Genomic DNA, 24640 nt, shown 5'->3' with positions numbered 1-24640 from the left:
TTTTTTTTTTTACTTTGTGGGGTATTTTGAAATGTGAGGTTTCTATTATGTCGATTGAGTGGGATTTCTTTTCATCTAAATTCGTTATCCAAATGCCGTTTCTATTTTTGTAAAACAAAAATGTACGTTATTGAAAAACATTTTGCTAAATGCCTCTATTACTCCTGATGAATAAGAAATAAAATTCTTGTTCTAGCACATGAATTTCTAAAAGAATACGAACGGGTGAAAACATTGCCAAATAGGGCCTTAGTGCATCCCATCATTCAACTTACGACCAGGGGTAGTAGTCACAATGTAAAAGTTAGGGGTCTTTGTTGCAAATGAAAATTCATGGTATTCCATAAGACATTTTTCCCCTAATTACCCTTCCCAAAAAAAATCCACCTCGAGCTCAACCGAACAAAGTCATAGTTTGGAATTCAATAATTTAGGTTGGGTACTTATGTTAGGATTGACCATAAACCATAGTACCGATTCAACCCGACCTATTTTGCATTCCAAACTCCCACATATCAGGTTCTAGTTTTCAAGACAAGGAAATGACTTTATTTATAAAATATTCTAAGTGTTTCACCGAAAAAGTCTATTATAAAAGGACTACACCAAAAACATAGAGAATAAAAGTCTTTTTTTTTTGTAGTGATAAAAAGGATTTCTAAGCATTGCAAGGAGAAGTGGTATTTCATAAAGTCACAGCTAGGGGTGCAAATGGATTGGATTCTAGTGTCCTTTGATTCTATTTTATCGGAATCGGGTCTCCTCCTTTTTTGGGTCTTCAGATAGATCAGGTGATACGATCCAATAAAAAATCAGATTGCATTCAAATCACCCCTTATTGGAGTTGAGGATAATTGATCCGATATATATGTTATTTATTTATATAAATATATGTAACACATATATGTTATTTATTTATTTATAAATATTTTATTTATATTGCATTTTTAAAACTTGTTATATTAAATTTTTTTATAAAAAAAACATGTATATATATGATGAAAATAGTTGAAAAGATACTTGTATTTTTTGTTTTTATTTTTTAATTATTATATTATATTTTTTCTTTTAATAATTTATTAAATTTTTAATAAATTTAAATAGAATCAAATCAGATCTAAAAATCTTACATTTTTTTTCCAGCTGATTCAAATTCAAGTCCATACTTATGAGATCCGATTGGATATTTGGATCGGATCAGATTGACTCTTACCAATGTCGGATCTGATCGATTTGACTCTTAATAGTGTCATATCGATTTTGGATATATCATGATTCAAATCCAATTCGATCCATTTGCATCCCTAGTCACAACATATTGCTGCTTGCTTGCTTGGGGCGACTCGGTCCCGGTTCATCCAATATGTTTTAAACTAATGTTTTAAAAAATGATTCCAAAAATGGAACTGGTTTTGCTATTAGTTTTGTAGTCAACCCATGACATTATTAAATATTAAAATTACTTTTTTATACATAATCATTGTTCTAGTTAAATGATTTAACAGTTCAATCATACGAGTCAATGGTTCATTGACCAATTCAGTGTATTTTTAGAAAGTTTGGATGAATAGATGACCAATTTTGAGTGAAATGGTTTAATCACCCGGATCCAATGTGCTTTTAAAACCTTAATTCATATATTCATTACTTTTTTTTTTTTTTCAATTTGTACTATAATTAAAAGTGTAAACTTTTTCTTTAACTAAAATTAGGGGTGCAAGTCGGGTGAGTTGGGTTGGGTTTATGGTAAGCCTAGGCCCGACCCTAAAACTTGGGCTTAAGGCTTGAGCCCCAACTAATGTTTTAAAAATCGATTCAAAAAATGGAACTGGTTTTGCTATTAGTTTTGTGGTCAACCCATGACATTATTAAATATTAAAAAAACAATTAAAAATACTTTTTTATACATAATCATTATTCTAGTTAAATGATTTAACAGTTCAATCATACGAGTCAATGGTTCATTGACCAATTCAGTGTATTTTTAGAAAGATTGGATGAATAGATGACCAATTTTGAGTGAAACGGTTTAATCATCTGGATCCATTGTGCTTTTAAAACCATGATTCATATTTTCATTACTTTTTTTTTTTCAATTTGTACTATAATTAAAAGTGTAAAGTTTTTCTTTGACTAAAATTAGGGGTGCAAGTAGAGTGAGTTGGGCTGGGTTTATGGTCAGCCTAGGCCCGACCCTAAAAGCTCGATTTTTCAAACTCGAGCCCAGTTCACACTGTAATTTGATGCACTTGAGTTGGGCTTGGGCCCAAGCTAGGCTCGAATTGGTCAATAAACCCATTCTAAAATTATACATATATAAATGCATTTATGCAAACATATATACATATATTTATGTATATATGGAAATATGTACATAAAATATGTATACAAATGTTATATATATAAATATGTATGTATGTATATATATGTATGCAACATTTACATATATACACATATTATGTATAAATGTATATAGTTGGGCCGGGCTTGGGCCATGTTCAGACTACCAAAAAAATATAAAAGTCCGACTTCTTGGGCTTGAGCCAAGCCCGAGGACCAAATATCCAAGCTCAACCCGTGTAAAATTATGAGTTAGGCCGATTCGGGCTTGTGTTGGGACCACCCAAGTTGCACCCCTAACTAAAATACCCCAATTTTGAATTTCAGTCCCTCTAATTGTAATGATAGAAATGTAATTTGATCAACCACTTTTCTCGTCGTTTAAATTCCTTTCATTAGTTCTTATACTTAAGGTATTAACTATTGTGGTGTAAAACAAGCCGTGCTGGGCTGACATAACACAGCCTACATGCGACCCGTGCAAAGTGCTGGCCAGACTGACATCGTTTCGACCCGTGGGCTGTCCTGGGCCATGCCTCCCTCCCCTTGGATATTTTCGGATGTTGGCCCAACATGGCCCATGGCTCGAGTCTGCACGGGCCCATGTTGGTTTGTGGGTCGAGCCTTGGGCCAGGCCAGGTTGTGGACCGTGCCAAAGCTATTTATTTAAAAAAATTGAAAAAAAACTTAAAATTTTAATTTTATATGAATTTTGATGTATACAATTGCTTATATATACAATAAGTAAATAAAATAGTATAATGAAATTGAAAACAATTGTTAATTTTATTTAAATACTATATATTATTATATAATTTTAATTTATATAATATATAATATATTATAAATTATATATAAATCTCTCTCTCTCTCTATCTATATATATCCGTCCCTCTCTAATTGTAAAGGCACATAATCTAATTTGAGCTACTAAATTTATCTTTATCCAATTACCTCTCACTAAGTTTTAAATCCAGTGTATTAACTCATTCTTTCAATAAATCCTATATTAATTAACTATATTAAAGAAAAACAAGTGTGGCAAAGAATAAATATTTTTATTAATGATAGAAATGAAATACAAATTTAAAACCAATCCAAAAATGTATTTATTTTATTCTTTCATGGCAATTCAACAATTTAACATTTTGGATTAAATGTGTTAATCCTTGATATCATTAGTAAATAATAATAAAAATTTTAAAAACAAATAAAATATAAAAATTACAATCAAATTTGTAAAAAAACATTTGAACACATGTCATATATTCATCATATTAAAAAATAAATATGACAAATATAAATAATATTTATGGACATAAAATTATAAAAAAATTGTACAAAAGTTTACAAATATTATTTATTTTCATCACCATAAAAAATTGCCATATGAAAATCATATGCATACTTAGTAGTTGTTAGAAAACAAGGAAAGTCTATGATGCCGATTGATTGATCAACACTGTGATTGGTCATCAGTTTTTTCCGGTATGATGTCTTTCCGGCATCATATCCGTTCAATAAGGTCCCGCACACGACGCCACACAGTACTACAGTGGACCGCACCAGTAGCAGGTATATAAATGGAATCATACTCCAGAATGTTGAAGATGAAAATCTTGAAGGATACCTATGAAATGGATGGCTTAGATAGATCATGTCATTCTTCAAGTGCCCAAAAAGGCATTACCACGTGTCGGATTCTGACGCGGGATGACAAACCAGAAAACATTTCGTCGAAAGAAAAACAAAATCAAGGACGGTCATTTGGTTAATCTACAGGAGTCGTTAGGGTATTTTGGTAAAATCGGAGTCTTAAATGGTGTGGGATCTCGAATTTATGGAATCTAGTGGGAGAGCCCTACTTTTCTCCCTCTCTGTTCTCCCGGTTAGGGTTTTTGGCGAGGCGATCTATAGTGGAGGTTTTCTTCGGCCTAAGGTCAGATCTTTGCTCTATCACTTTTTATTTTCTAAATTCTTCAAAATTTATAATTTAGCTTCCATTTTGATTGCGTTCTTCGTTTTCGTGAGCTTAAATCCTCGTTTCTCATTCCTTCTGTCGTGTTTTTTCCCGACTTGTCGGTTTATTTGATATTTTCCAAGCTTTTTTTTTTTTGAATTGTTTTGCGTTTCAAAACCCTAATCCTTGACTTTAAATGCGTAATAATTATTGAAGACTTCTGTTTATTTTAGCCAACCTGAGTTGCGATTCGAAGGAGAAAAGAAGCTTTTTCTTTCAGAATCGCAACCCCAATTGGGAATTCTTCAATCTTCAGTTCTATTTATTTTTATCCTGCTATGTTTTCAATATTCTGTTCGAGTTATCTCCGAATTGTTTTCAATGTATAATGGCGTGACATGAAGCTTTTTGTAATGTTGATTGCGTTCCGCATTGCCGTTTGTTGATTTTCTGTTGCAATAGATATTGCAAGCAGAACCCATCATAAAGTTCATAACCAGTAGATGGCTCAGGTAACTCTTTTAGTTTAAAACTTCGAATATGGAACCTCTAATGTAGTCCCTCTTCATGAACTTTATATATTAAGCTACTAAGAGAAAAACGCTACATTTAAGAACTTCCTTATGGACATTTAAACCTCGTGAGTGGATTTATTCTGCTTTCAAGCCCCAACTATGTTAGTTTTAATTCATTAATTTATTTCTAGAAAATTCTTAGCTATATGGTTCGTTTGTATTGTAATGTCATAAACCACGGAATCTTTACCTGTCATTTAAATTAGCTGTGAGAACTGGGCCTTTTGCAAATATATGAAGTAATGTATGACTTATTGGTTGGTTTGGAAAGAAACAAAAATCTACGTCTCTCTTTCAGATAGTGTGCATTACCAGATGCTTTAGGTGCTGACAAAGACTCAAAGAGGACTATTGTGCCACTAAGGTTTAGAAATTAAGTGACAGTGGGCCACTTAATGCCCTTATTATTGATGGTCACTCTATATAAAATAGGAAATTTTGTTTGGGATGTGCATACTTGATGCTCGTTTCATTCAACCATGAACCAACCCTTCCCACATATTGCCTAACTATCTCATTCACTGCCTTGCTCTGATTACAGAAAATTGTCCTGTTCCTCTCTCAGCACAAGGTCCAAACAATAGCATTTGGCACCAACTCCCAGATCTGCTTACCTTTCCTACTAAAACCAAGCAAGCTGCACCTCCTCAAGGGTCCTAGGCATCACCCAAACCAGATCAGCAGCTTTAATGAAGTGCCACCAAAGTGACTGAGCCACGTCACACTGTAAAAATAGGTGACCCACAGTTCCACACATTTCTGCACCCGACCACAAAGCCCTCAAGAGCAGTCTTGGATCTGCAAGTCCCTTTCTTGCCAAATTTTCCTTGGTGAGACATCTTTCCAGAGCAGGCAACCACATTAGAAACCCACTTTCAATGGAATCCGGGCCTTCCAAATCACATTGTAGGGAAAATCAGACAGCCCAGGATCTCAGAGGCTCTTCACAAAAGATATGACAGATAACACACCAATTTTCTTCCACATCCATTGCCACTCATCAACTTGCCTGGGGTTGGGGCTGACATTTTGAGACCTCAACAGCTTCATCAGCTCTAACACTCCTAGCGACTCCAAGTCCTGAAAGTTCCTGCCAAAGCCTGGAGACCAGACCCAATAACCACTAAGAATATGACACCAATCAATCACAGATGCATCTTTACTCTTGGCAATCTGAAACAGGTAGGGGAACAACTCAGCAAGGGGTCTGTCATTGCACCATTTGTCCAGCCAGAAACACGCCCTACTACCATCTCCAAGTCTGAAAGGCCCTCCTTTAGAGAAGGAATTGTGGTACCAGACAATCCCCTTCCGAAAAGAGCAGTCATAGGAAGGAAGCGAGTCTTTTGAAATCCAATCTCCTTTAGACACCCCAAATATAAGCCATCAACCTCCTCTACCAGCACCCTATTTCTACCTCAAACCTCCAAAGCCACATGCCCAGCAGGCCCATGTTAGCTTCTTTTTTTTTTTTGATAAATAACATCAATTCCATTAAAATAATGAATAGATACAAGAAGATCCCCTTAGAGGCGCGAGGAGCAGCCTCTCCAAACAGCAAATATACAAACTACAACAGAGAAAACATGAATGTTGAAATTAAAACAATAGTTACAATTGCGCCCAGAACAATGTTTCCCTATTTATCCCTTGTTTTGCCAAGACATCAGCAAAAGCATTAGCTGATCTCCCAACCCATTGTACTGTTATAGACATATTTCTTGTCAGCTATTTGAATTTCTTTAACTCATTTTTGTAGCCCCAAGTGACATCCTCAGGATTATTTAACCAGTTCACCACTGTCTTAGAGTCTCCTTCAATCAGAAGCTGCTCCACGCCCACTTCTTTTGCAAGAAGTATTCTTTGTATTGCAGCTAGCAGTTCTGCCTGGATAGAGTTCCCAACTCCTAAAGGGCCAGAGTAGATTAAGACAACCTCTCCAGCCTCATTCCTCAGTACACCTCCCATCCCAGAGGGACCCGGGTTACCCTGGCTACTCCCATCAAAATTCAGCTTCAAAGAACCAAGAGGAGGGGGGACCCAGCTAGTCACTGCCCTTCTCTTGTAGGAGGAACAACTTGCTACCAACTTCCAATCCTTCCAACAATCAGCAAAAGTAAAATGATTAAATACAAAGGACGGGTCTTCTCTTTTGTAGGTTGTCCATCGTGTTTACTTTACCATGCCACACTTCCTAACACAAAGCCATAACCTTGGGGGGGGACCGGCCTACACCAGAATTCTTTCAAAGGGAAACTCTGATGAGAGGGAGATTGGCAGATGTACTTGAAAAAGGAACCACAAGAGAAAGACCCTTTGGGGTGAATGGCCCAAATCCTTTTATCAGGTTTCGAGGGATCCAACCAAACCTTATCAAGGAGACATAGAAGAGTAGACAAACACTCAATTTCCTCATCCCTTAATCCTCTACGGAAACCAAAATCCCAAGACAAAGTTGGTAAGGATGAATTCGATGGAAGGAATTTTGAGATCACCTCATTTTTATACAAGGAAACATAGTACAATGAAGGAAAAAAGTCTTTCAAAGGGAGATCTCCAACCCAAATGTCCTCCCAAAACTGAATAGAATTACCTGAACAAGCATCATACCTGACACAACTAAGGAACTACGGAAGAACTTTGTGAATTGCTTTCCAAGGTGTGGCTAGGTTAGCCCTACTTGATGCACCAACATCCCAATCACTCTCTGAACATCCATGAATACTCTTCACTACTTCGTGCTAGAGTCTATCCTGCTCCAAAGGCCATCTCCACAACCACTTCCCCAACAAAGCTGAGTTCTTTTTAAGCACATTCCCGAGCCCTACTCCTCCCTCCTCTTTGCTTCTACCCACAACCCCCCACTTAAAATGGCCTTTTTTTACCTTCTCTCGGTTCCCACAGAAAATCTCTCATCAAATTTTCCATCTTCTTCGCTTCCCTAGACGGTATCTTAAAGACAGAGAGATAATAGGTAGGTAGATTCATGAGGGTAGCTTTTATCAAAGTGATCCTCCCACCCAAAGAGATGTAATTTTTCTTCCAAACAGCTTGTCTCTTTTCTAACTTCTCCAAGACTGGGGTCCAGAACCTACTCTCCCTAGGGTTTGCTCCCAACGGAAGCCCTAAGTAAGACAAAGGCCAGGAGGAAATGGAGCACTCAAGACAGCCTGCAATCGCCTCAACCTCCTCAAAAACTAAATTTACTCCGGCTATGCAGCTTTTTCCTTGATTGATTTTCAAATTAGAGACTCCTTCAAAAACTGTAATCAATTCTTTCAAATTTTCCACCTTCTCATTGAAACCTCCCTCACAGAAGATCATCAAGTCATCTGCAAACTGAAGTTGAGTGACTGGAATTTGGTTTGTGCCTACTCTCCAACCCCATATCACATTTTCCCTATCAGCCCTAGTGATAAATTGACTAAACACATCAGCTACCAAGGTAAAGAGGAAGGGTGAAAGTGGGTCTCCTTGTCTGATTCCCCTACTAGCTGGAAAAAAATCCCTCACCAGCCCATGTTAACTTCTTTGATCTTTCTAATGCCCAAACCCCTTCCATTACTTTGGGCATGCCGCAAACTAAGCTTCTAGGTCATGGTAAAATCGTAAAAGCTCATGGTATTCATGAGCCTTTGGTTGATTTGGTATCTTCTCATTTTCTTTGGGGCACACTGGACTTCTAGGTATGCTCTGCTCTGTGCTTGTTTTGGTAATAACATAGCATACCTTTTACTGGATAGGTTGGAGACACAAAAACTGCTTTTTGGTTAGCAGCTTTTCTTTTTTGTCACTATCTTGCCTTTTTGTCATTTTCTCCATTTGCTTCTATCCTACTTATTTGTGACGATTCTGTGGCAGTTGGTTATAAAAGAAAAATATAACATTCACTTTACTCGATTAGATTTTGGTAACAATAACAGAGTAACATTGCCATGCCATGGAAATCTGTTTTTGCAATATTGCTTACTTTTCAGATCCATCAGGTGTGCCCTGTTGATTTTTAGTATTTTTCTTTTGGGAAGATTTTTGGTGGGGACTGGGAGATCCCACTCATTCACAAACCTCCAAGCATTTACTTTGTTGTGAATATGTTACATGGATATGGCACAGGAGTTGGACTCTTTACTCGTGTCCAAGAGTTTGACTTGAGACAATTAGAGAACATGGATTTGAGGACATGTCTATGGAAAAGTATATACTATTAAAACAATTAATATTTTTAAAGTTCTAACATCACCATCATCTAAGCCTTCTCCCAGCTAGTATTCATTGCCCTGTTCAGTGCAGTATTCATTGTCAAATAGACTAGTCGATAAAAAAGGAAATGTACATTAGTAGTGTTTTCCAGAATATTCATCAAGAAAAAAGGTAGTGTTCTCCAGAATCTGTAAAGTGTCTGACACTGACATGCAACACATTTAGGAGAGTCTATGCAAAACTAGTTTCAATGGTTGCAACTCTTTCTTTGCTCAGATGTTCTTTCTCGGGACCCTGAAAATAATGAGGCCCTATTTATTGTGTAAAGAAGTTTTCCTTCAATCCATTGGCAGGGGCTTAGGTGAATAGAATCATGGCTGTAGATACCAATGGTAAGCTATCCTTCTATTATGGGGTCCTGATACGCCCCGTATTGGGTGTATTGTATTATATCTTTGGGGCCTCGATACACCAAAGAAATAAAATAATAGGGGGAGTATCGTTATAAGTACCGATACACCTCTGCCGATACAAGAGGTGCATCGATATTTTGAACCATAGGTTCAATACAGCAGTTAGCAATGTTTGTGTTGATTAAACCCTAATAAATAAGAAAATAATAAAAAGAAATTAGTATATAAACACATAAAATGAATAATCTAGTTTAATAATGTCTATTTTATAATTATAATGTAAAAAATTTAAAATATAAGTATTTTATAACACAGTGCACAAAACTGCTTGGCGACTGGGAGAGGTGGGCCTCCAAGGGTGCCTTGTCGCCTTACTATGACTTAGACAGGGTTTCATGGTGGAACAGTTGTTGAGCCTTGATAGGATTGTAGGTGGTGACTGATTGGATGGTAACCTCCCAGATGGTTAATGACAATTTGAAGCATTGCAATAAGGATGCAAGATTATTGGCAAGGTTCAAAATATAGGAAACCTGTTGGAAATGTTGTACGGAAATATTGTAAAAATCATAAGCATGGTGGAAAGTTGGTAACATTGTCAGATATAACATATAGAATGCTATTTTATGTAATGATAAAAGATGCAGAGGTAGGTCTTTTTGAATTATTATCTTGTTCCGAATCATCAAATAAAGCTAAGAAACTAAAGTTAATAGGTAAAATGATATGCTACCACGTTGTCCTGTAAGCTTTAAGATCCAGATTCAAAACCACATAATTGAGTGAGTTCAAGCAAAATTTGAACTCATAGATAAAGTGCAAATGATTCTTATAGATCAACCCAATAATTTTTTGTACAACAAAAGCTAAGATTTAAGTTCATATTTGAAAAGAATTTTGAGGTGGCTGAAGGTGGTAATCATGTCTTTTAGGCAGGCAACAACACACTACTACACATATCTAAAATATGGTTAGCAACATATGTAATGATACTATCACTTGTGCTCCACATAGAACTAGTATATATGGATATGTTAAACCATGATTAATGGTTACGTGAATAATGAGCAACTTGTTTAAATTCTTGCCGAGATTCATAAAATCCCTTGCAGGCCTGATAGGGGATGGAGTTTAGAATGGGCACATTTCGGAGGATGAGCTTTCTGAGTTAGCTTGTAATGTGTGTATAATATCTCTTCAATAGTGGCAGTAGTTAATGCTGTGCTGTTTTTTCTTCCATCTCTATGTTGATAGAAAGAGGGGTCCATACTTTTGATATCAAAACAATATACTATTTTTTTGGTAAGTACAATATACTATATTTTACTTCTCTCTCTCTCTTCTATATATATAAACATATAAGCAATAGATATTTTACCAACATTGTCTGATCTTGTTACTGATTAAAAAGGTATCCTCTTCTCATTGCAATTCATGTTCATATCTACCTTTCTTACATCCTAGAAATCTTTCATCGCAAAATCTATGTCTGTAACGCTTGAACAAAATGATGGACCACCAGTGATTAGATAAAGGCACACTTATTTTTGTATATGATTTAGGATTTCTCCCCTCATCTTTACTATTAATACAATACATTTCTTACCACTTATAAAAGAATGCTTGAGCAAAATCCCTTTGTTTATCTGTGAAAACACCCAAAATTTTCGTAAAAATTTCTTTAAAATTGTCATCTCCAAATGTCCCAAAATAGCACAAATAATATAATCTTTAATAAGATTCAGCCCCTCCTCAATAGGGTTGGAGGTGCATGTGATACTTCCTATTTTGAGCTAGTAAATAGGAGGGCCTAAATTCATGTCTTTAAGCACCAAGACACATGCTGTTTCTAACTTTAGAGGGTAGAGAGTGATGATCAGATTGTGATAAAATATTGTCACATATTATTGGTATATTGGAGTTTGCAATTCTTCATAAATTATATGGACACACTGATAGTTTTTATGAGATAATTTTTGAAATAAAATCAGGATGTTACTTTGTTTTCTGTTGCTGACCATCTTCTGTTTCATGGACAGGAAGCTACTATATGGTGGTGATGAGTTCACACAAGATTCAGTGGTAGACATTTTTGTCATTGTAGGGAGTTTTTCCTTTATTAACTGTATATCCCATTCTTGTAAAAGTGATAAACATGGCTGGATTGTTACCTGGGGATCCCTCACATCACGGAATGGTCGAAAGTGGGCCTTACAGTTTTTCTCAGGACAAGCCGGAGCATGCTGGCCGTTGGTATTTATCTAGAAGGGAAATTGAAGAAAATTCCCCATCTAGAAAAGATGGCATTGACTTGAAGAAAGAGACATACTTACGCAAGTCATACTGTACATTTCTGCAGGATTTAGGAATGAGACTTAAAGTGTGAGTTCACCTTAGCTCTTGGAAATTCTCTATGCCTTTTGCATTTTTCCTTATTCTTTTTCATATTTTCCTTTTCTCCAGTCACATGAGAAATTTGTGTTAGGCTTTGGGTATGGACTATTCTTGTAGCAATTCATTTGTAGTTTTAGTTTTCAACTTTAAATCATGGGGTCAAGAAAAACAGCATAATAATAAATGTGGTGATTTTGGTGCATCCATTTTTTTCACTGGGGATGTGCCTGGTTTATAAAAAAATGTAATATGGGCAAATCTGTCTTCTAGCAATATCTATGGTTCATGTTAATTGGGTTGTATTCTGTCTTGTTTTACATTTTTGATTGATATTATTCTTTCATTCTTTGGTATATTGTCTGTTTGACTTAAGGCATATGATGATGTTATCTCTTATATGGTTTTACACATCGAATTTATGTTTTTGTTCTTATACTGTAATTGCTATGTGGTGCCTAAAGCATTCATAGTAATTTTGTGAATATTACTTCTGACTGGAGTGTGACAGCAAATAGTTTTGATTGCAGACCCCAGGTAACAATAGCTACAGCGATAATATTTTGTCATCGCTTTTTCCTACGTCAATCTCATGCAAAGAATGATAGGAGGGTGAGTGATCATTGATTATGGTTGTTTTTGAAGCAAATTTAATTCTGTTTCATTTATTGTATGTATTGTTTTTCTTTGATCAGCAACAATTAGATTTCATTGATGAAGAGGGAGAGGAAGCATTTGAGCAAAACAAATATTGTATAAAACAGCTAAGTGTTAGTTAATGTCATAGGAAAAGAAAAAGATTAAATAGAATGTTGGACTTGCATTATCAGCCCCAGGGCATTCTGCCTCCCAAGCTTTGATCTCCTCACCTCACTTCTTGCTTATAGATCAACTAAGGCATTGTTGATCTTGGTTTCCAACTAAACAAGTATGCTAATATATTGGTTTCTCCTACAACAAATTTGAGTCTTAAGGACAAACCTTTCCAGCCCAAGGAATTTTCAAGTTGTAGCCCTAGTAGTAGTGTTAATTGCTCTGCCCTACTGAATTACTTTCAGACCCAATAAACTGAGTAAATATTTTTTAAGATAAATAGAAAAGATAATTTATTAATGAAAAAAGTCCCCCTATTTCTTTTTTTTTTCAAGAGAAGGTAAAGTATCGTTATATTATAATGAACAAAAAAGGTACAACAAGATGATATACTAAGGAAACAAGAAAAAAAACATGTTCCCTAAAACCTTGATCCCCACCCTGCTTTACAAAAAGATTATTCTGTACAAAAAGGATTCAAAACCTACACGGCTACACCCTTAAACAACCTGTGACTAGACAACCAAGAGAACATCTTCCCCACAACTTTCTAAAAAATGGAGTCAGCAGAACTTATCTTGCTCTTGAAGACCCATGCGCTTCTTTCTTGTCAAAGACACCAGAATACCACTGCTGGGGCTATATTCCAGATTAATTTTCCTCTTTTACTCAGTCCTTCCACCCTCCAACCTTTTACAAAGTCCTCTCCTGATCGTGGGCAGCAGCTTTGTACTTCAAACAAGTGTGAAATTCTGTTCCAGATCTCAGAGGAGTAACTGCAGTGCAGTAAAAGGTGATCCACTGTTTCCAGTTGTCCTTCGCATAGAACACAGCTACCTGAATCCAGTATAGCACCTTTCCGGGTGAGGTTGTCCCTTGTAAGTATTCTGTTGAGGTAGGCCGTCCAGACAAAAAAAGATGTTTTTGAAGGCACATTTTTAAACCAGATGATGTGAGTTGGGACTGAATGTCCTGCATTGTCCAATGCCTTGTAAAATGATTTAACTGTGAAGCTTCCAGTCTTCTCCCACTTCCAGATTCTACGATCAGACCTGGCAGACTACACATGTGTACCATTTAAGCACTGCAGTAATTCCATCCATTCATCCACTTCCCAATTGTTTAGATTCCTCCTGAGCTGTGGGATCCAGACCCTACCATCTTGAATTTGCAAGCCTTCTGCAACCTTGGCTTCTTTGTCTAGTGCAACTTAAAATAAAACAGGGAATCTTTCATACAAGGGCCTCTCCTCACACCAAACATCCTTCCAAAATTTGACCCTCTCCATTTCCTACTTTCAACTTCACACCTATTGCAAACAAGTAGTCAGCCTTTTCAGTATCACCTATGTGGTTTTTAAAAAGTCCTATTTCAGATAGTCTTTGGCTACCTAAGGCCCATACAATAAAATTAAGTTTATGAGAGGCTATTTTGTGCCTTGCCTTAGTCTTTTTGTGCGGGAGGTTTACCAGTTTAGGTGTAGTGCATCTAAATTGTATCATACTCTATAAATCAGGCTAATAAGTGTGGAAGTGCATCATAATGGACTGGATTTCAATTTGAGAGGCCATAAATGGGCTTAGGACAAATCACAACAGCAGGCAAGAGTAATGTCTTTGTTGCAATAGCAATTCAAGTGGTAGTCTTTATCATGTATATTTTTAATAATAAAGGAAATTCTCATTAAAAATAAAGCAAAAAATTAGAAAATTGGGTAGCCATTTGGAAAGGTCCAATCCCACCTAAGATTAGAGTTTCTGTTGGGAGTAGGGGTGAACAATCGGTTTATTCGGTTAAAACCAAAATAAACAAAACGAATCTTTTGGTTTGGTTTTCAGTTAAAACCGAATTTTATATATATATATATATATATATTAACATATTAACTATATGTTGTGCAATGTATATAATACATTATATATTTTAATATATAATAGAATAGAATAGAATATTGATATACACAAAAAAACCAAAATAACCAAACCAAAATTTCTGGGTTGGTTTTTTTATTTTAACCGAACAATGCTCACCAGGGCTGCCATTCTTCTCCCCTAACAGGGTTGCCCTTCTTCTCCCCTAACCAATTTATAGTATTGGCAGAATCACCTTCAGTGGTTAGGGATTGGTAACAACCTCTCTGTATGTGTAGGTGTAGGTGGCAACATCTATCCCTCCCCAGACCTCGCATTGGTGGGAGTTTCATGCACTAGGCTGCCCCTTTAGTGGTTAGGGAAGACAAACCCAATTCTTTTGCAATTTGCCTTGTGAGTGCAGCCAGACCTCTACCTTTGTAGAATTGATGGTCCCAATTAGTCCACTGAATGCCTACTAAACATGTCCATCCCTCCCCCTTAATGCATCCCAATCCCTGCTACTCCAGGGTTATCCAGGGCACTTTAATAAAAAATTAATCTCACCTCCACCCTCATCCTTCACAGTAAGGCTGTTCATAAAAAAACCAAACTGACCAAACCAGCCTGACTTGAACTGATATATCCAGTCGGTTTTGATTCATCAATATGCATAACTGGATCGGTCAGTTCGGTTTTCGGTTTATAACCGACAATAATCCGAATCAAACCGATTATATGTTTGTATAAAAAATAAAAACTGTCAACAGGTTAGCAATTTAGCAGTTCTATTTTGGTGAATGTGTAAAGTTGTATCTACAAATTACTCTCAACTAAAAAAAGAAAAGCTGTAACATGTCAGGGAGAAGGAGAAATTAAAAGGCCATTCCATTTTCAATTAAAGACTTAAAAAAGTGCAAAGCTGCATTGAAATTCTGTTATTGATAAAAAAAGTGCAAAGCTTAAGTTTTTTGATTTTTTCCATCCATTTTGTGGGTGGTAATCTGTAATCTTTTCAATTCTCTTATGAAAGTTAACGTTTCCTATAAAAAAAGGTGTAAAGCTGCATAGACTTACTATCGTCTATCAATAGGTTACAGGCCGCCAGGCTTATTTTTCAATTCAACAGGCTTGGTTAGTGTTAACAGTTGGTTAGGTTTAAACTGACCAAACCGAGAGAAACTGACTACACATTTTTAAGCCAGTTTGTTTCAATTGGTAGATACCTCAACCTGAGGGGTTTGTTTCTGTTGAGAGAATTGTGTGCAACTGACCTGTGTACAGCCCCACTTCACAGGAAGGCCTCTAGGATTGCTTAAGTTGCTGGGAGATGAATGAAGGATCTCCACCACATTCTTTTGTAGGTCATGCAAAGATATTCCTTTGAACTCCAATGAATTTACCACCCACATGTTACATAGGTAGGTTATATGAGAGATCCTATCTTCATAGGATCTTGCTTTGTTTTCAAGCCCTCTAGGATTGCTTAAGATGCTGATTCAATGGTTTTCTACTATTTCAACACTTTTAAAGGTGGTAAGGTAAATGGAACAACAATTACAACTGGTTCACGACTTGAGTGGTTCAACCTTCCAGGTTAATGGAAGTTTAAAAACTGGTTCACGACTTGAGTGGTTCAACCTTCCAGGTTAATGGAAGTTTAAAAACATTGGTTTTAAGAAGGTACCTTACGGCCATTTCCCAAGAAGGGTTAAGTTCCTCTCCTTCATGTGCCCTATGCCAACTCCCCCAACTTCCTTAGGTGTGCAAACTTGTTCCCAGCTTACTAAGTCACTTTTCTTCTCTCCACCCCCCATCCCAGAAGAAATCCTGTTGGAGTTTTTCAATCCTATTTTTGACTTCAGCCGAGATTTGGAGCATGGAGAGAGAGAGAGGGTAAATTGATAAAAAAGACAGTAAATTGATAAGTTGGCGAGAGGGGCCTTTATTAAAGTGAGCCTTCCCCCAAATGTAAATTTCTCCCACAATGCTGCTTTTAGAGAATTTCACTTGAAGACCAGACACAAACCCAAAACATATGATCACCCGTTTCAGATTGATGATATTCTCGAAGTCAACCTCCAAGAATAATATAATATTAATATTGTCTGCAAATAGTAAATGAGAAATTTGAATTGCTTCCCTTCCCATTTCAAAATCCTTTCAGCAAGTTCAGCCTTTTATCTTTCTCAACAAAATATCTTTGAATATCAACTACCAAGGTGAAGAGTAAACGGGAGAGAGGGAAGCCTTGCCTAAGACCCTGGCTAGCATTAAAATGACCTTTAGGTTCTCCATTTAATATCACTGAAAGCAAGTCTGAGCTGATGCACCTTTTATCCACGAGCCTCTCCTTCCTAATCCTTTTAATTTCATGATCATTATGAGGCATTCCCAATACTTTATCATATGCCTTTAGATCAAGTTTAATTACCACACCCATTTTGCCCCTCTGTCTTTTGCTTCAAAAAGATGCACATCTCACCTTGCACCTTGGGCACTAAAAGGCCCTTGTGCATTTATTGTGCCTTCAGTCTGAAAACACAGATTTCCACTAGGAAGGTATTTGTAAGTGCCTATGAACTCTCTTCTTTGGGGGTGGCAAGTCTTGGCAATCTTTGCACCATATTGTGAAAAAATCTATTTTTATTTTGATGGATGTAGTGTTGAGTCTGTTGACTATCCTTGGCAATCTAGAGTCGGAGCTTTTTTTTTTCCTGGAATTTTATCGGGATGCTTTATTGAGCTTTTTGGGAAAGGTAACCTTCATTCGGGCAGAACTGTTGGCACTTTTTGTAGGGCCTCAAGTCTGCTTATTGTTCATAATAGTCAGGTTATTGATCAAAAAGATAGTGGTCAGGTTTGCCTTATACTGATGGTAATAGACTTGCTGTCCTCTGATTCAGTGTGTCCTTGGAATTTTGGATTTCACTACAGAGGCTATTCCATGTTGAACAGCTTGTTCATGTGGAACTCATAAAAAAGCTTGTTCATGTGGATTATGAGATGAGATAATGCTGATTCTATTTCTTGCAGTGGGGATTCGGAGAATCAAGTCTGGTTTGGGGGTTACCAGGCCCTGGGTAAGGGTCTCTGTGGTGACAGTGGTGTACTTATCCTGCTGGCTTTGTTTCTTAAAAGTGTGTTCCCTTACATACAATTTTTAAATGGGGCCATCACAACTTACTGACCGTTATTGATCAATTATTTTTGTGCACCTCCGAACATGATATTTTTTATGATCATTATTCAAAATGCTATAGGGGCTGTTCAATGGTTGAGAACATTGGAGCTGTTCAAAGTGTTCTCAGTTGACGAGCTGTTAAGGAATTGGAAGGAGATTGCAGATTCAGGTTTATGTAGAAAGATATTAAAAGTGTGCTGGACTCCTCCATCCCTTGGGTTCACTAAACTGAACTTTGATGGCAGCAGCATAGGCAACCCAGGGCCTTCTGGAATTGGGGGTGTGATAAGGGATGAAACAGGGAAATTGTTAGCCTTGTACTCTGGGCCGATTGGGGTGGGTGACTCCTTGAGGGCTGAGATTTTAGGAGCTATTGAAGGGATACAAAAGGTCAAGGAAATGAATATCAAAAAGGTGGTTATAGAAGGTGATTCTGAAACGGTGGTGAAAGGGCTAAAAGAGGACAGTGCTATGATGTGGAAATACAGCAATGAAAAGAGGAAGTATAAGTGGTTAACCAAGGACATGGAAATTCAATGTACATGGATAAAGAGAAGTGCAAATGCATTGGCTGATGGTCTAGCTAGGCAAGGGGTAAACAGAGATACATTATTTTGGGCTGTTTTGTAATCACTGCATGGTCAGAAAGTTTCTTGGGTAGCTGGAGTTAAAGACTTTTTAGCTCCATCCCTTTGTAAACCTGATTTTTATTATTAATAAAATTTCACTGTTACTGATAAAAAAATGCTATAGTTTCAATGACCATGATCATCCAATTCAGCTTTAAAATTTTGACCAGGGGATCTCTTAGTGTTAAACCCCCACTATGCTGCTTACTAAGCATTTGTACAGTATTCCTCGATTGCACTTAACTTCCTCGTACCTTATTTGATCTTACACCATTTCTGCTATTTGATTGCATTGTGATCTATGTGGCTAAAGATATGCTGACATTTAAGGAATCTGGGAATTTCACTTGCTTGATATGAAGTTTTTCAAGGAGTTAATAGATTTTCTTTACGGATGCTGAGTATAATACATTTCCTCCCAATAGATAACATAATTGGTATTGTTTGTAGATGTTATATTTATAGCAGTAAGAATGGGCACACATGTTGATGTTGGAAGGAGAAGTGATAAATGTTGCTTGTGCTATATTTTTATTGATCAATTTTTAGTTCCTTACTCTGTCAAAAATGCTCTGCAGACCATTGCAACAGTGTGTATGTTCCTTGCGGGTAAGGTTGAAGAGACACCTCGGCCACTGAAGGATGTTATTCTTGTTTCTTACGAAATCATTCATAAAAAGGACCCAGCTGCTGTCCAGAGAATCAAGCAGAAGGTACTACTGCATTTGGTGCTTCTTGCATGTTTATTCACCTAATTGCTTGTTCTGATGTTGATTTGGTTTTGTTTCAACATTTAGCACATTTCCGTATTTGATTTAAATGGGACCAAGAGATACTGCAAGACTACTTTCTACTCATCTCAAACCATTCCTTCATCATTTGTTTTGTGGTTACTAAGCTCTGTATCTGCATCCATTACACAGGAAGTGTATGAACAACAAAAAGAGCTGATTTTACTTGGTGAGAGGGTTGTTCTAGCAACACTTGGTTTTGATCTCAATGTTCACCACCCATATAAACCACTCGTGGAAGCAATAAAGAAATTCAAGGTTGCCCAGAATGCTCTTGCCCAAGTTGCATGGAATTTTGTCAATGATGGGTATGCTATAGCTACTGTATTTCTTTTGTACTCTTTATTACAGTTCCAATATTGTGCATTCAATAGTCTCTCTTCCTTTTATTTTCTTCACATACTGGAGAGCGACATGCAGGCTGCGGACGTCGCTCTGCCTGCAATTTAAGCCCCACCACATTGCGGCAGGTGCCATATTCCTTGCTGCCAAATTCCTAAAAGTGAAGCTCCCATCGGATGGTGAGAAGGTCTGGTGGCAAGAATTTGATGTCACCCCACGCCAATTGGAGGGTATCTTCCCTTTCCATAGTCACATTGAAGACCATAGAGGCAGTATACTAAAGGCACAGTGGTGCACATGATACAGATGGTGGGACCTACCATTAGGAGCGTTCTACCAATACCATTGATGTATGTGTTGCCAAACATTGACACAAGTGGATGAATGCATCCATTCTATGCTATTTTTTTGTGCTTGGCCATTTAAAATGGGCAAGCCTTCAAGCATCAAATGTGTTGAGTGGATGGTTGCAGTCATCAGATAAGGTCAATGGTCTTGACATTTTTAGATGAAGACATCGTAGTGTGTCCCATCAACTTAAATATTGGTTTGTGCATCTCTGTGTCATTTATATCCTGTCCTTAAGCGTCTTCTAGACAGATACCTTTTGACTTCTCTAATAGGTTATTATGGCAATATTTCTTGCAGAGGTTAGCAATCAAATGTTGGAATTGTATGAGCAAAACAGAGTACCGCCTTCCCAGGGGAGTGAAATGGAAGGAAGTGCTCAAGGTGGACCAAGTCACCGGGCCCAAGGGAAAACTCCATCTACTAATGACGAACCAGTGTCAGCCAATGGACATGTTCAAGCTGGGGGGGCATCAACAGCAAAGCCTGGAGCTTCAGTGCCATCGTCACGTGCTACTTCTGACCAATCATATGCTGAAAATCAAGGTGGATCTCAGAGGAATAACCAAAACCGGAGCAATGACCATGGGAGCACAGAGACAAGAAGTGTTATTTTGGACCAAAAGGTGGATGCTGAAAGTAAAGAGCGTTGGCATTCTGAACATGATCCATTGCCTTATAACAGGGATATTGGAGAAGCTTCTAACAGGCCAAAATATGGATCAGATGGACATGCGGAAGAAGACCAAGAAAGGAATGGTGGGAGAAGTGAATCTGCTGAAACAGGAGAGTTGAAAAATGAAGGTGCACCATATAAATCCAGTAATGCCCCTAGTCGAACTTTGGAGTTTAGAGAAGGTCCTGTAGGTCAATCTCCACAGGATGTAATCAAGAAGATTGACAAGGATAAGGTGAAGGCGGCATTAGAAAAGCGTAGGAAGTCTCGTGGTGATGTGACTCGAAAAATGGAGTTAATGGATGAAGATGACCTCATTGAGAGGGAGCTGGAAGATGGGGTTGAATTGGCAGTTGAGGATGAGAAAAACAAGCGCGAGAGAAGGCAGAGCTGGTCCAAACCATCGAACAGATCAGAATCTGAGAACCCGGCTTATGGGAAGGATCATAATGATGCTGCAGATGGAAAATACCCTGGAAGAGAAGGGCAGTCGTCGTGGGGTCCTGATGGGGAAATTGTGGAAGAGGGGGAGGTATCGTTGTATGATGAAGCTGAGCATGGACGCCGCTCACCCAAATTGAGCAACCGCAAAAGAAAGGCAGCCAGCCCACCTGATAAACAGTTGGAAGGAAAGCATCGGCATGATTATACACCAGGATATCACCACAGTCATAACCATCATGATCTTATGGAGGATGGGAACAGGATGGGACGTCATGGCTATGCAGAAAGGGATCACAAAAGGCATGCGCAGGAAAATCACGTCTGATGGCGTGATTATTCCCATCATGTCTGCTTGATAGTGTAGTAAAATGGAAACATCATTTATTGGATATATTTTTATCATTCCTAAAAAATGGGAGGGATGCTTCAAGTTTCATTCTGCTACGGCTGTGGAACCTAATAATGCTGTTTATTCTTGTTATCTTGGGCTTTTTCTGTATGGAAAAACAGAGGAAAAAGAAAGAAAAAAGAAAGAAAAACCTTGAAGCTTCAACTCAAATTCATCAAACTGTGGAGATCCTATTCTCTCTCTCTCTCTCTTGTGCTGCTCTACAACATGCATAGTGAAAATTTTTTACTTGTTGCATTAGATCGGTGATCTCATGTGGACAGTGGAGCAAGGTTTAAAGTATCGATGGCCCATATGTATCGTTCAGGGACTTTTGATACGTCCGTGAGTGTATAGGTTTGACCGGTTTAGGGGGTAGAGGACACCTAAACTGGCCCCGTGAACCGGCTGCAAAAAAAAAAAAAGACTAAAATGTGTATTGATTCGCCCGATACGCTCATACCGGCGTATCGATATTTTGAACCTCGCAGTGGAGCCTCAATTATCTTTCTCAGTGCCTAGCTTTTCAACCTTTGAATTGAATCTAATTGAACACAAGACAGGGATTGCCACTTTTGCTTGGTTCAGCATTGCGTATCGAGATTGAAACTCCTATTTTCTTGGTTCGGCAATTTGTCATTGATTTGAGGTGTCATTTTCAAATACTGTAAACTGGTGATAAGAAATGGGAAAGTGTGCATGACTAATGATTGCACCAATGCCGAATGACTGATGCATGTAGGTGTGAAAACTGAAAAGAAAAAGAGAGGTCAAAGATTGACAGATGGGTATGTTGAAATGTAATAAGGGGAAGTTAAATTCTTGGAGTTCAGAACTGAGGCTTGATATTAGAGGGAATTTTTTTGGGTTCTCCTTAGGATAGTTGGATTTGATCATGTCAGTGATTGACAGATGGGAGTGAACAGGATAGTTGGGCTGGAATCCATAAGTGTAACATGGATTTGTGGAATTGGGGCTAACATTTGGTGTACCGAAATTGTTGGTGGGTTTTTCATTGCGATGTGGATTAGGGGTTTTAGAATGTTTATGGTCAAATCTTGATTTTGCTGTTTATGTTTTAGTTTCACAAAATATATTTTAAATTCATTTTTACATAATATACAACATCAAAATCATTTTTCATTCATTTTATTTAATAATATGTAATATATTGATTATGGGTAAATTTTGTTTCAAAGTATTCTTGAGTTTTTTGACAATTATCTAAAACCTCCTTTATTGTTAATTTTTCATTACACTCCATTTACATCTATATTTTTAAAATTCTTAAAATACCCTTTCTCAGCATCTTCCCAGAAGAACATTTTTCTCAAAATAACTTAAAAGAATATACGGAGAGAAGATGAGGTTCTCTAGACATCTGAATTTGGGATTGACAATGTTGAAGCGGGCTACAAATCCCTGGAGACTTCAGAGCGATGCTACAACTACCCTCAGAAACAGAGGAGCTCAAAGTAGCAGTTGACTGTTTTCGAAACAACACTGCAGACTGCGCATGTTTCACATCAGTCGTCATTTTCTAGGACAATCTCCAAAACCCAACATCCTGATATATAAAAAAAACTAAACAAATTAACTATTTGTTAAACAATTTCATGTAAAGAACTTCTCTATAACTATGTTTATCAAGCTGGTCGTCAGCCGAAGCCTTAGATTTGCCATTTAACATCGGCTTCCGAGTTGCTGCTCTGTCGAGGACCTCAACTTGTCTCAAACGAGTAACTTTTCCTCTTAACTAGGTGAGCAAAAAAATCTGAATCGATCGAAATTAAACTGAAAAATTGGTTAGATGAATTGGTCGGTTCGGTTTCAGTTAATCAATATAAAAAATCAGTGATTAACCGAATCAATCGGTATACATATATTTCTGTATATTTATATATTTATGTATATTATATATATTTTATATATATAAATATATAAATATGTGATATATTATTTATTATTTAAAATATAATATTATATATATATTTTTTATAAGATATATTGTAAAAATAAAAATAAAAACTGACAAACCGAACTGATAGTTAATCAAACCAGTCATTCGGTTAACCGATTAGCTTCAGTTCAGTTTCGGTTACCAATTTTTCAAAAACCAGTAATACCAGATCAGTTGTAAAAATGGCCCACAATTTGGTTAACCAAACCATGAGCACCCCTAACTTCGATACTGTCATCATCTATAGTCTAATGAAATTTGTACAAGTTCTGTGAATTAACAGGTGCCCTACTTAGCAATTTCTATCCCTGCAATAAATGATTATTCAAAGTAAAAACCCTCCAATACATTCGATTATTCAAAGTAAAAGCCACCATATCATTACCGCTTTTTCTGTGTTTTTTATGTTTTTATTCCACATGACCACCAATTCAGAACGATGGTCCTTTACAAGATGGACATACCCAAATGACACATAGAGTCTCATCTTTGTAGTCGGCCATCTCAAAGCACATAGAGTGGACCTACGGCTGCATTTGTAAACGATGCAAATATGTAGAGTGTAAAATGGTTCATATAAATTGGAAAGTTTGGTTAGTTTTGCATTGACAAATTTACCTTCTTACCAAACAAACTTTTAGCAGTAACAGATGCAAACATGAATTCCAATAAAACATTTTTTTTTATCAAAAGCTAACCTGAATGCAAATTTACTTCTTTTTTATTGATATACTTTTACATCTTATTATCAATGCAAAAATATGCATTGGTCTGTCATTTGTCAATGCAAAAAAGTAATGTTGCCAAACACAAGCAAAATTGAACCAGAGTGCAAATTTACCTTGAACCGGGTTTACACTCCATTTGCATCATTTCCAAACGCAACCAAAAGAAAAAAAAAAGGAGGAAGAAAAACCTAATAGTTTTATAACGGTTACAACTCAAAAACTCTAAAGTGGCTTAGTTTTTTTATTTTCTTTCGGTATAGGTTTTGCATCCGAAAGAAAATGGTTAGACAATATGTAGAGTGTAAAACGGTTCATATAAATTGCAAAGTTGGGTTAGTTTTGCATTGACAAAATTACCTTCTTACCAAACAGACTTTTAGCAGTAATGGATGCAAACATGAATTCCAATAAAGCATATGCTTTTTTTTTTTTTATCAAAAGCCAACTCGAATGCAAATTTACATATTACCAAATAGAGTGCAATTTATATGAACTGTTTTACACTCTACATATTGCTTAACCATTTTCTTTCGGCTGTAAAACCTATACCGAAAGAAAATAAAAAATAAAAAGCAATTTACATAATGTAAAGTAAATTTTCTTTTGGT

At 36.9% G+C, this 24640-nt stretch overlaps 1 protein-coding gene across 2 annotated transcripts; it reads left to right on the top strand.

Annotated features, from left to right (window-relative positions):
• The first annotated feature begins 3946 nt into the window (after nucleotides 1–3946).
• Nucleotides 3947–21515, top strand: LOC148879596 (cyclin-T1-3-like). 2 transcript variants are annotated; one of them, XM_088961164.1, is made up of 7 exons: nucleotides 3947–4279; nucleotides 11528–11870; nucleotides 12410–12491; nucleotides 18934–19068; nucleotides 19279–19454; nucleotides 19567–19718; nucleotides 20137–21515. In XM_088961164.1, exons 2-7 carry the CDS (start codon nucleotides 11644–11646, stop codon nucleotides 21279–21281), a joined length of 1917 nt encoding a protein of 638 aa, XP_088817290.1. In that variant the 5' UTR covers nucleotides 3947–4279; nucleotides 11528–11643; the 3' UTR covers nucleotides 21282–21515. The 2 variants fall into 2 exon arrangements, with proteins under 2 accessions (XP_088817290.1, XP_088817289.1); XM_088961163.1 differs by having other exon boundaries at nucleotides 19555–19718.
• Nucleotides 21516–24640: the final 3125 nt, after the last annotated feature.

Source organism: Nelumbo lutea, chromosome 1, assembly GCF_056320005.1.
Source record: "Nelumbo lutea isolate HS-2025 chromosome 1, American lotus-T2T, whole genome shotgun sequence".
NCBI lineage: Eukaryota > Viridiplantae > Streptophyta > Magnoliopsida > Proteales > Nelumbonaceae > Nelumbo > Nelumbo lutea.
The sequence above is the reverse complement of the archived record's forward strand: the minus strand, read 5'-3'. Positions and strand labels throughout refer to the sequence as shown.

Excerpts from the sequence above, each read along its gene's own strand:
- LOC148879596 (XM_088961163.1), top strand. The coding sequence starts at position 11,644 with ATGGCTGGATTGTTACCTGGGGATCCCTCACATCACGGAATGGTCGAA. Across the intron at positions 12,492-18,933 it reads ATGCAAAGAATGATAGGAGG|ACCATTGCAACAGTGTGTAT; the intron begins GTGAGTGATCAT and ends AATGCTCTGCAG. Across the intron at positions 19,069-19,278 it reads TCCAGAGAATCAAGCAGAAG|GAAGTGTATGAACAACAAAA; the intron begins GTACTACTGCAT and ends TCCATTACACAG.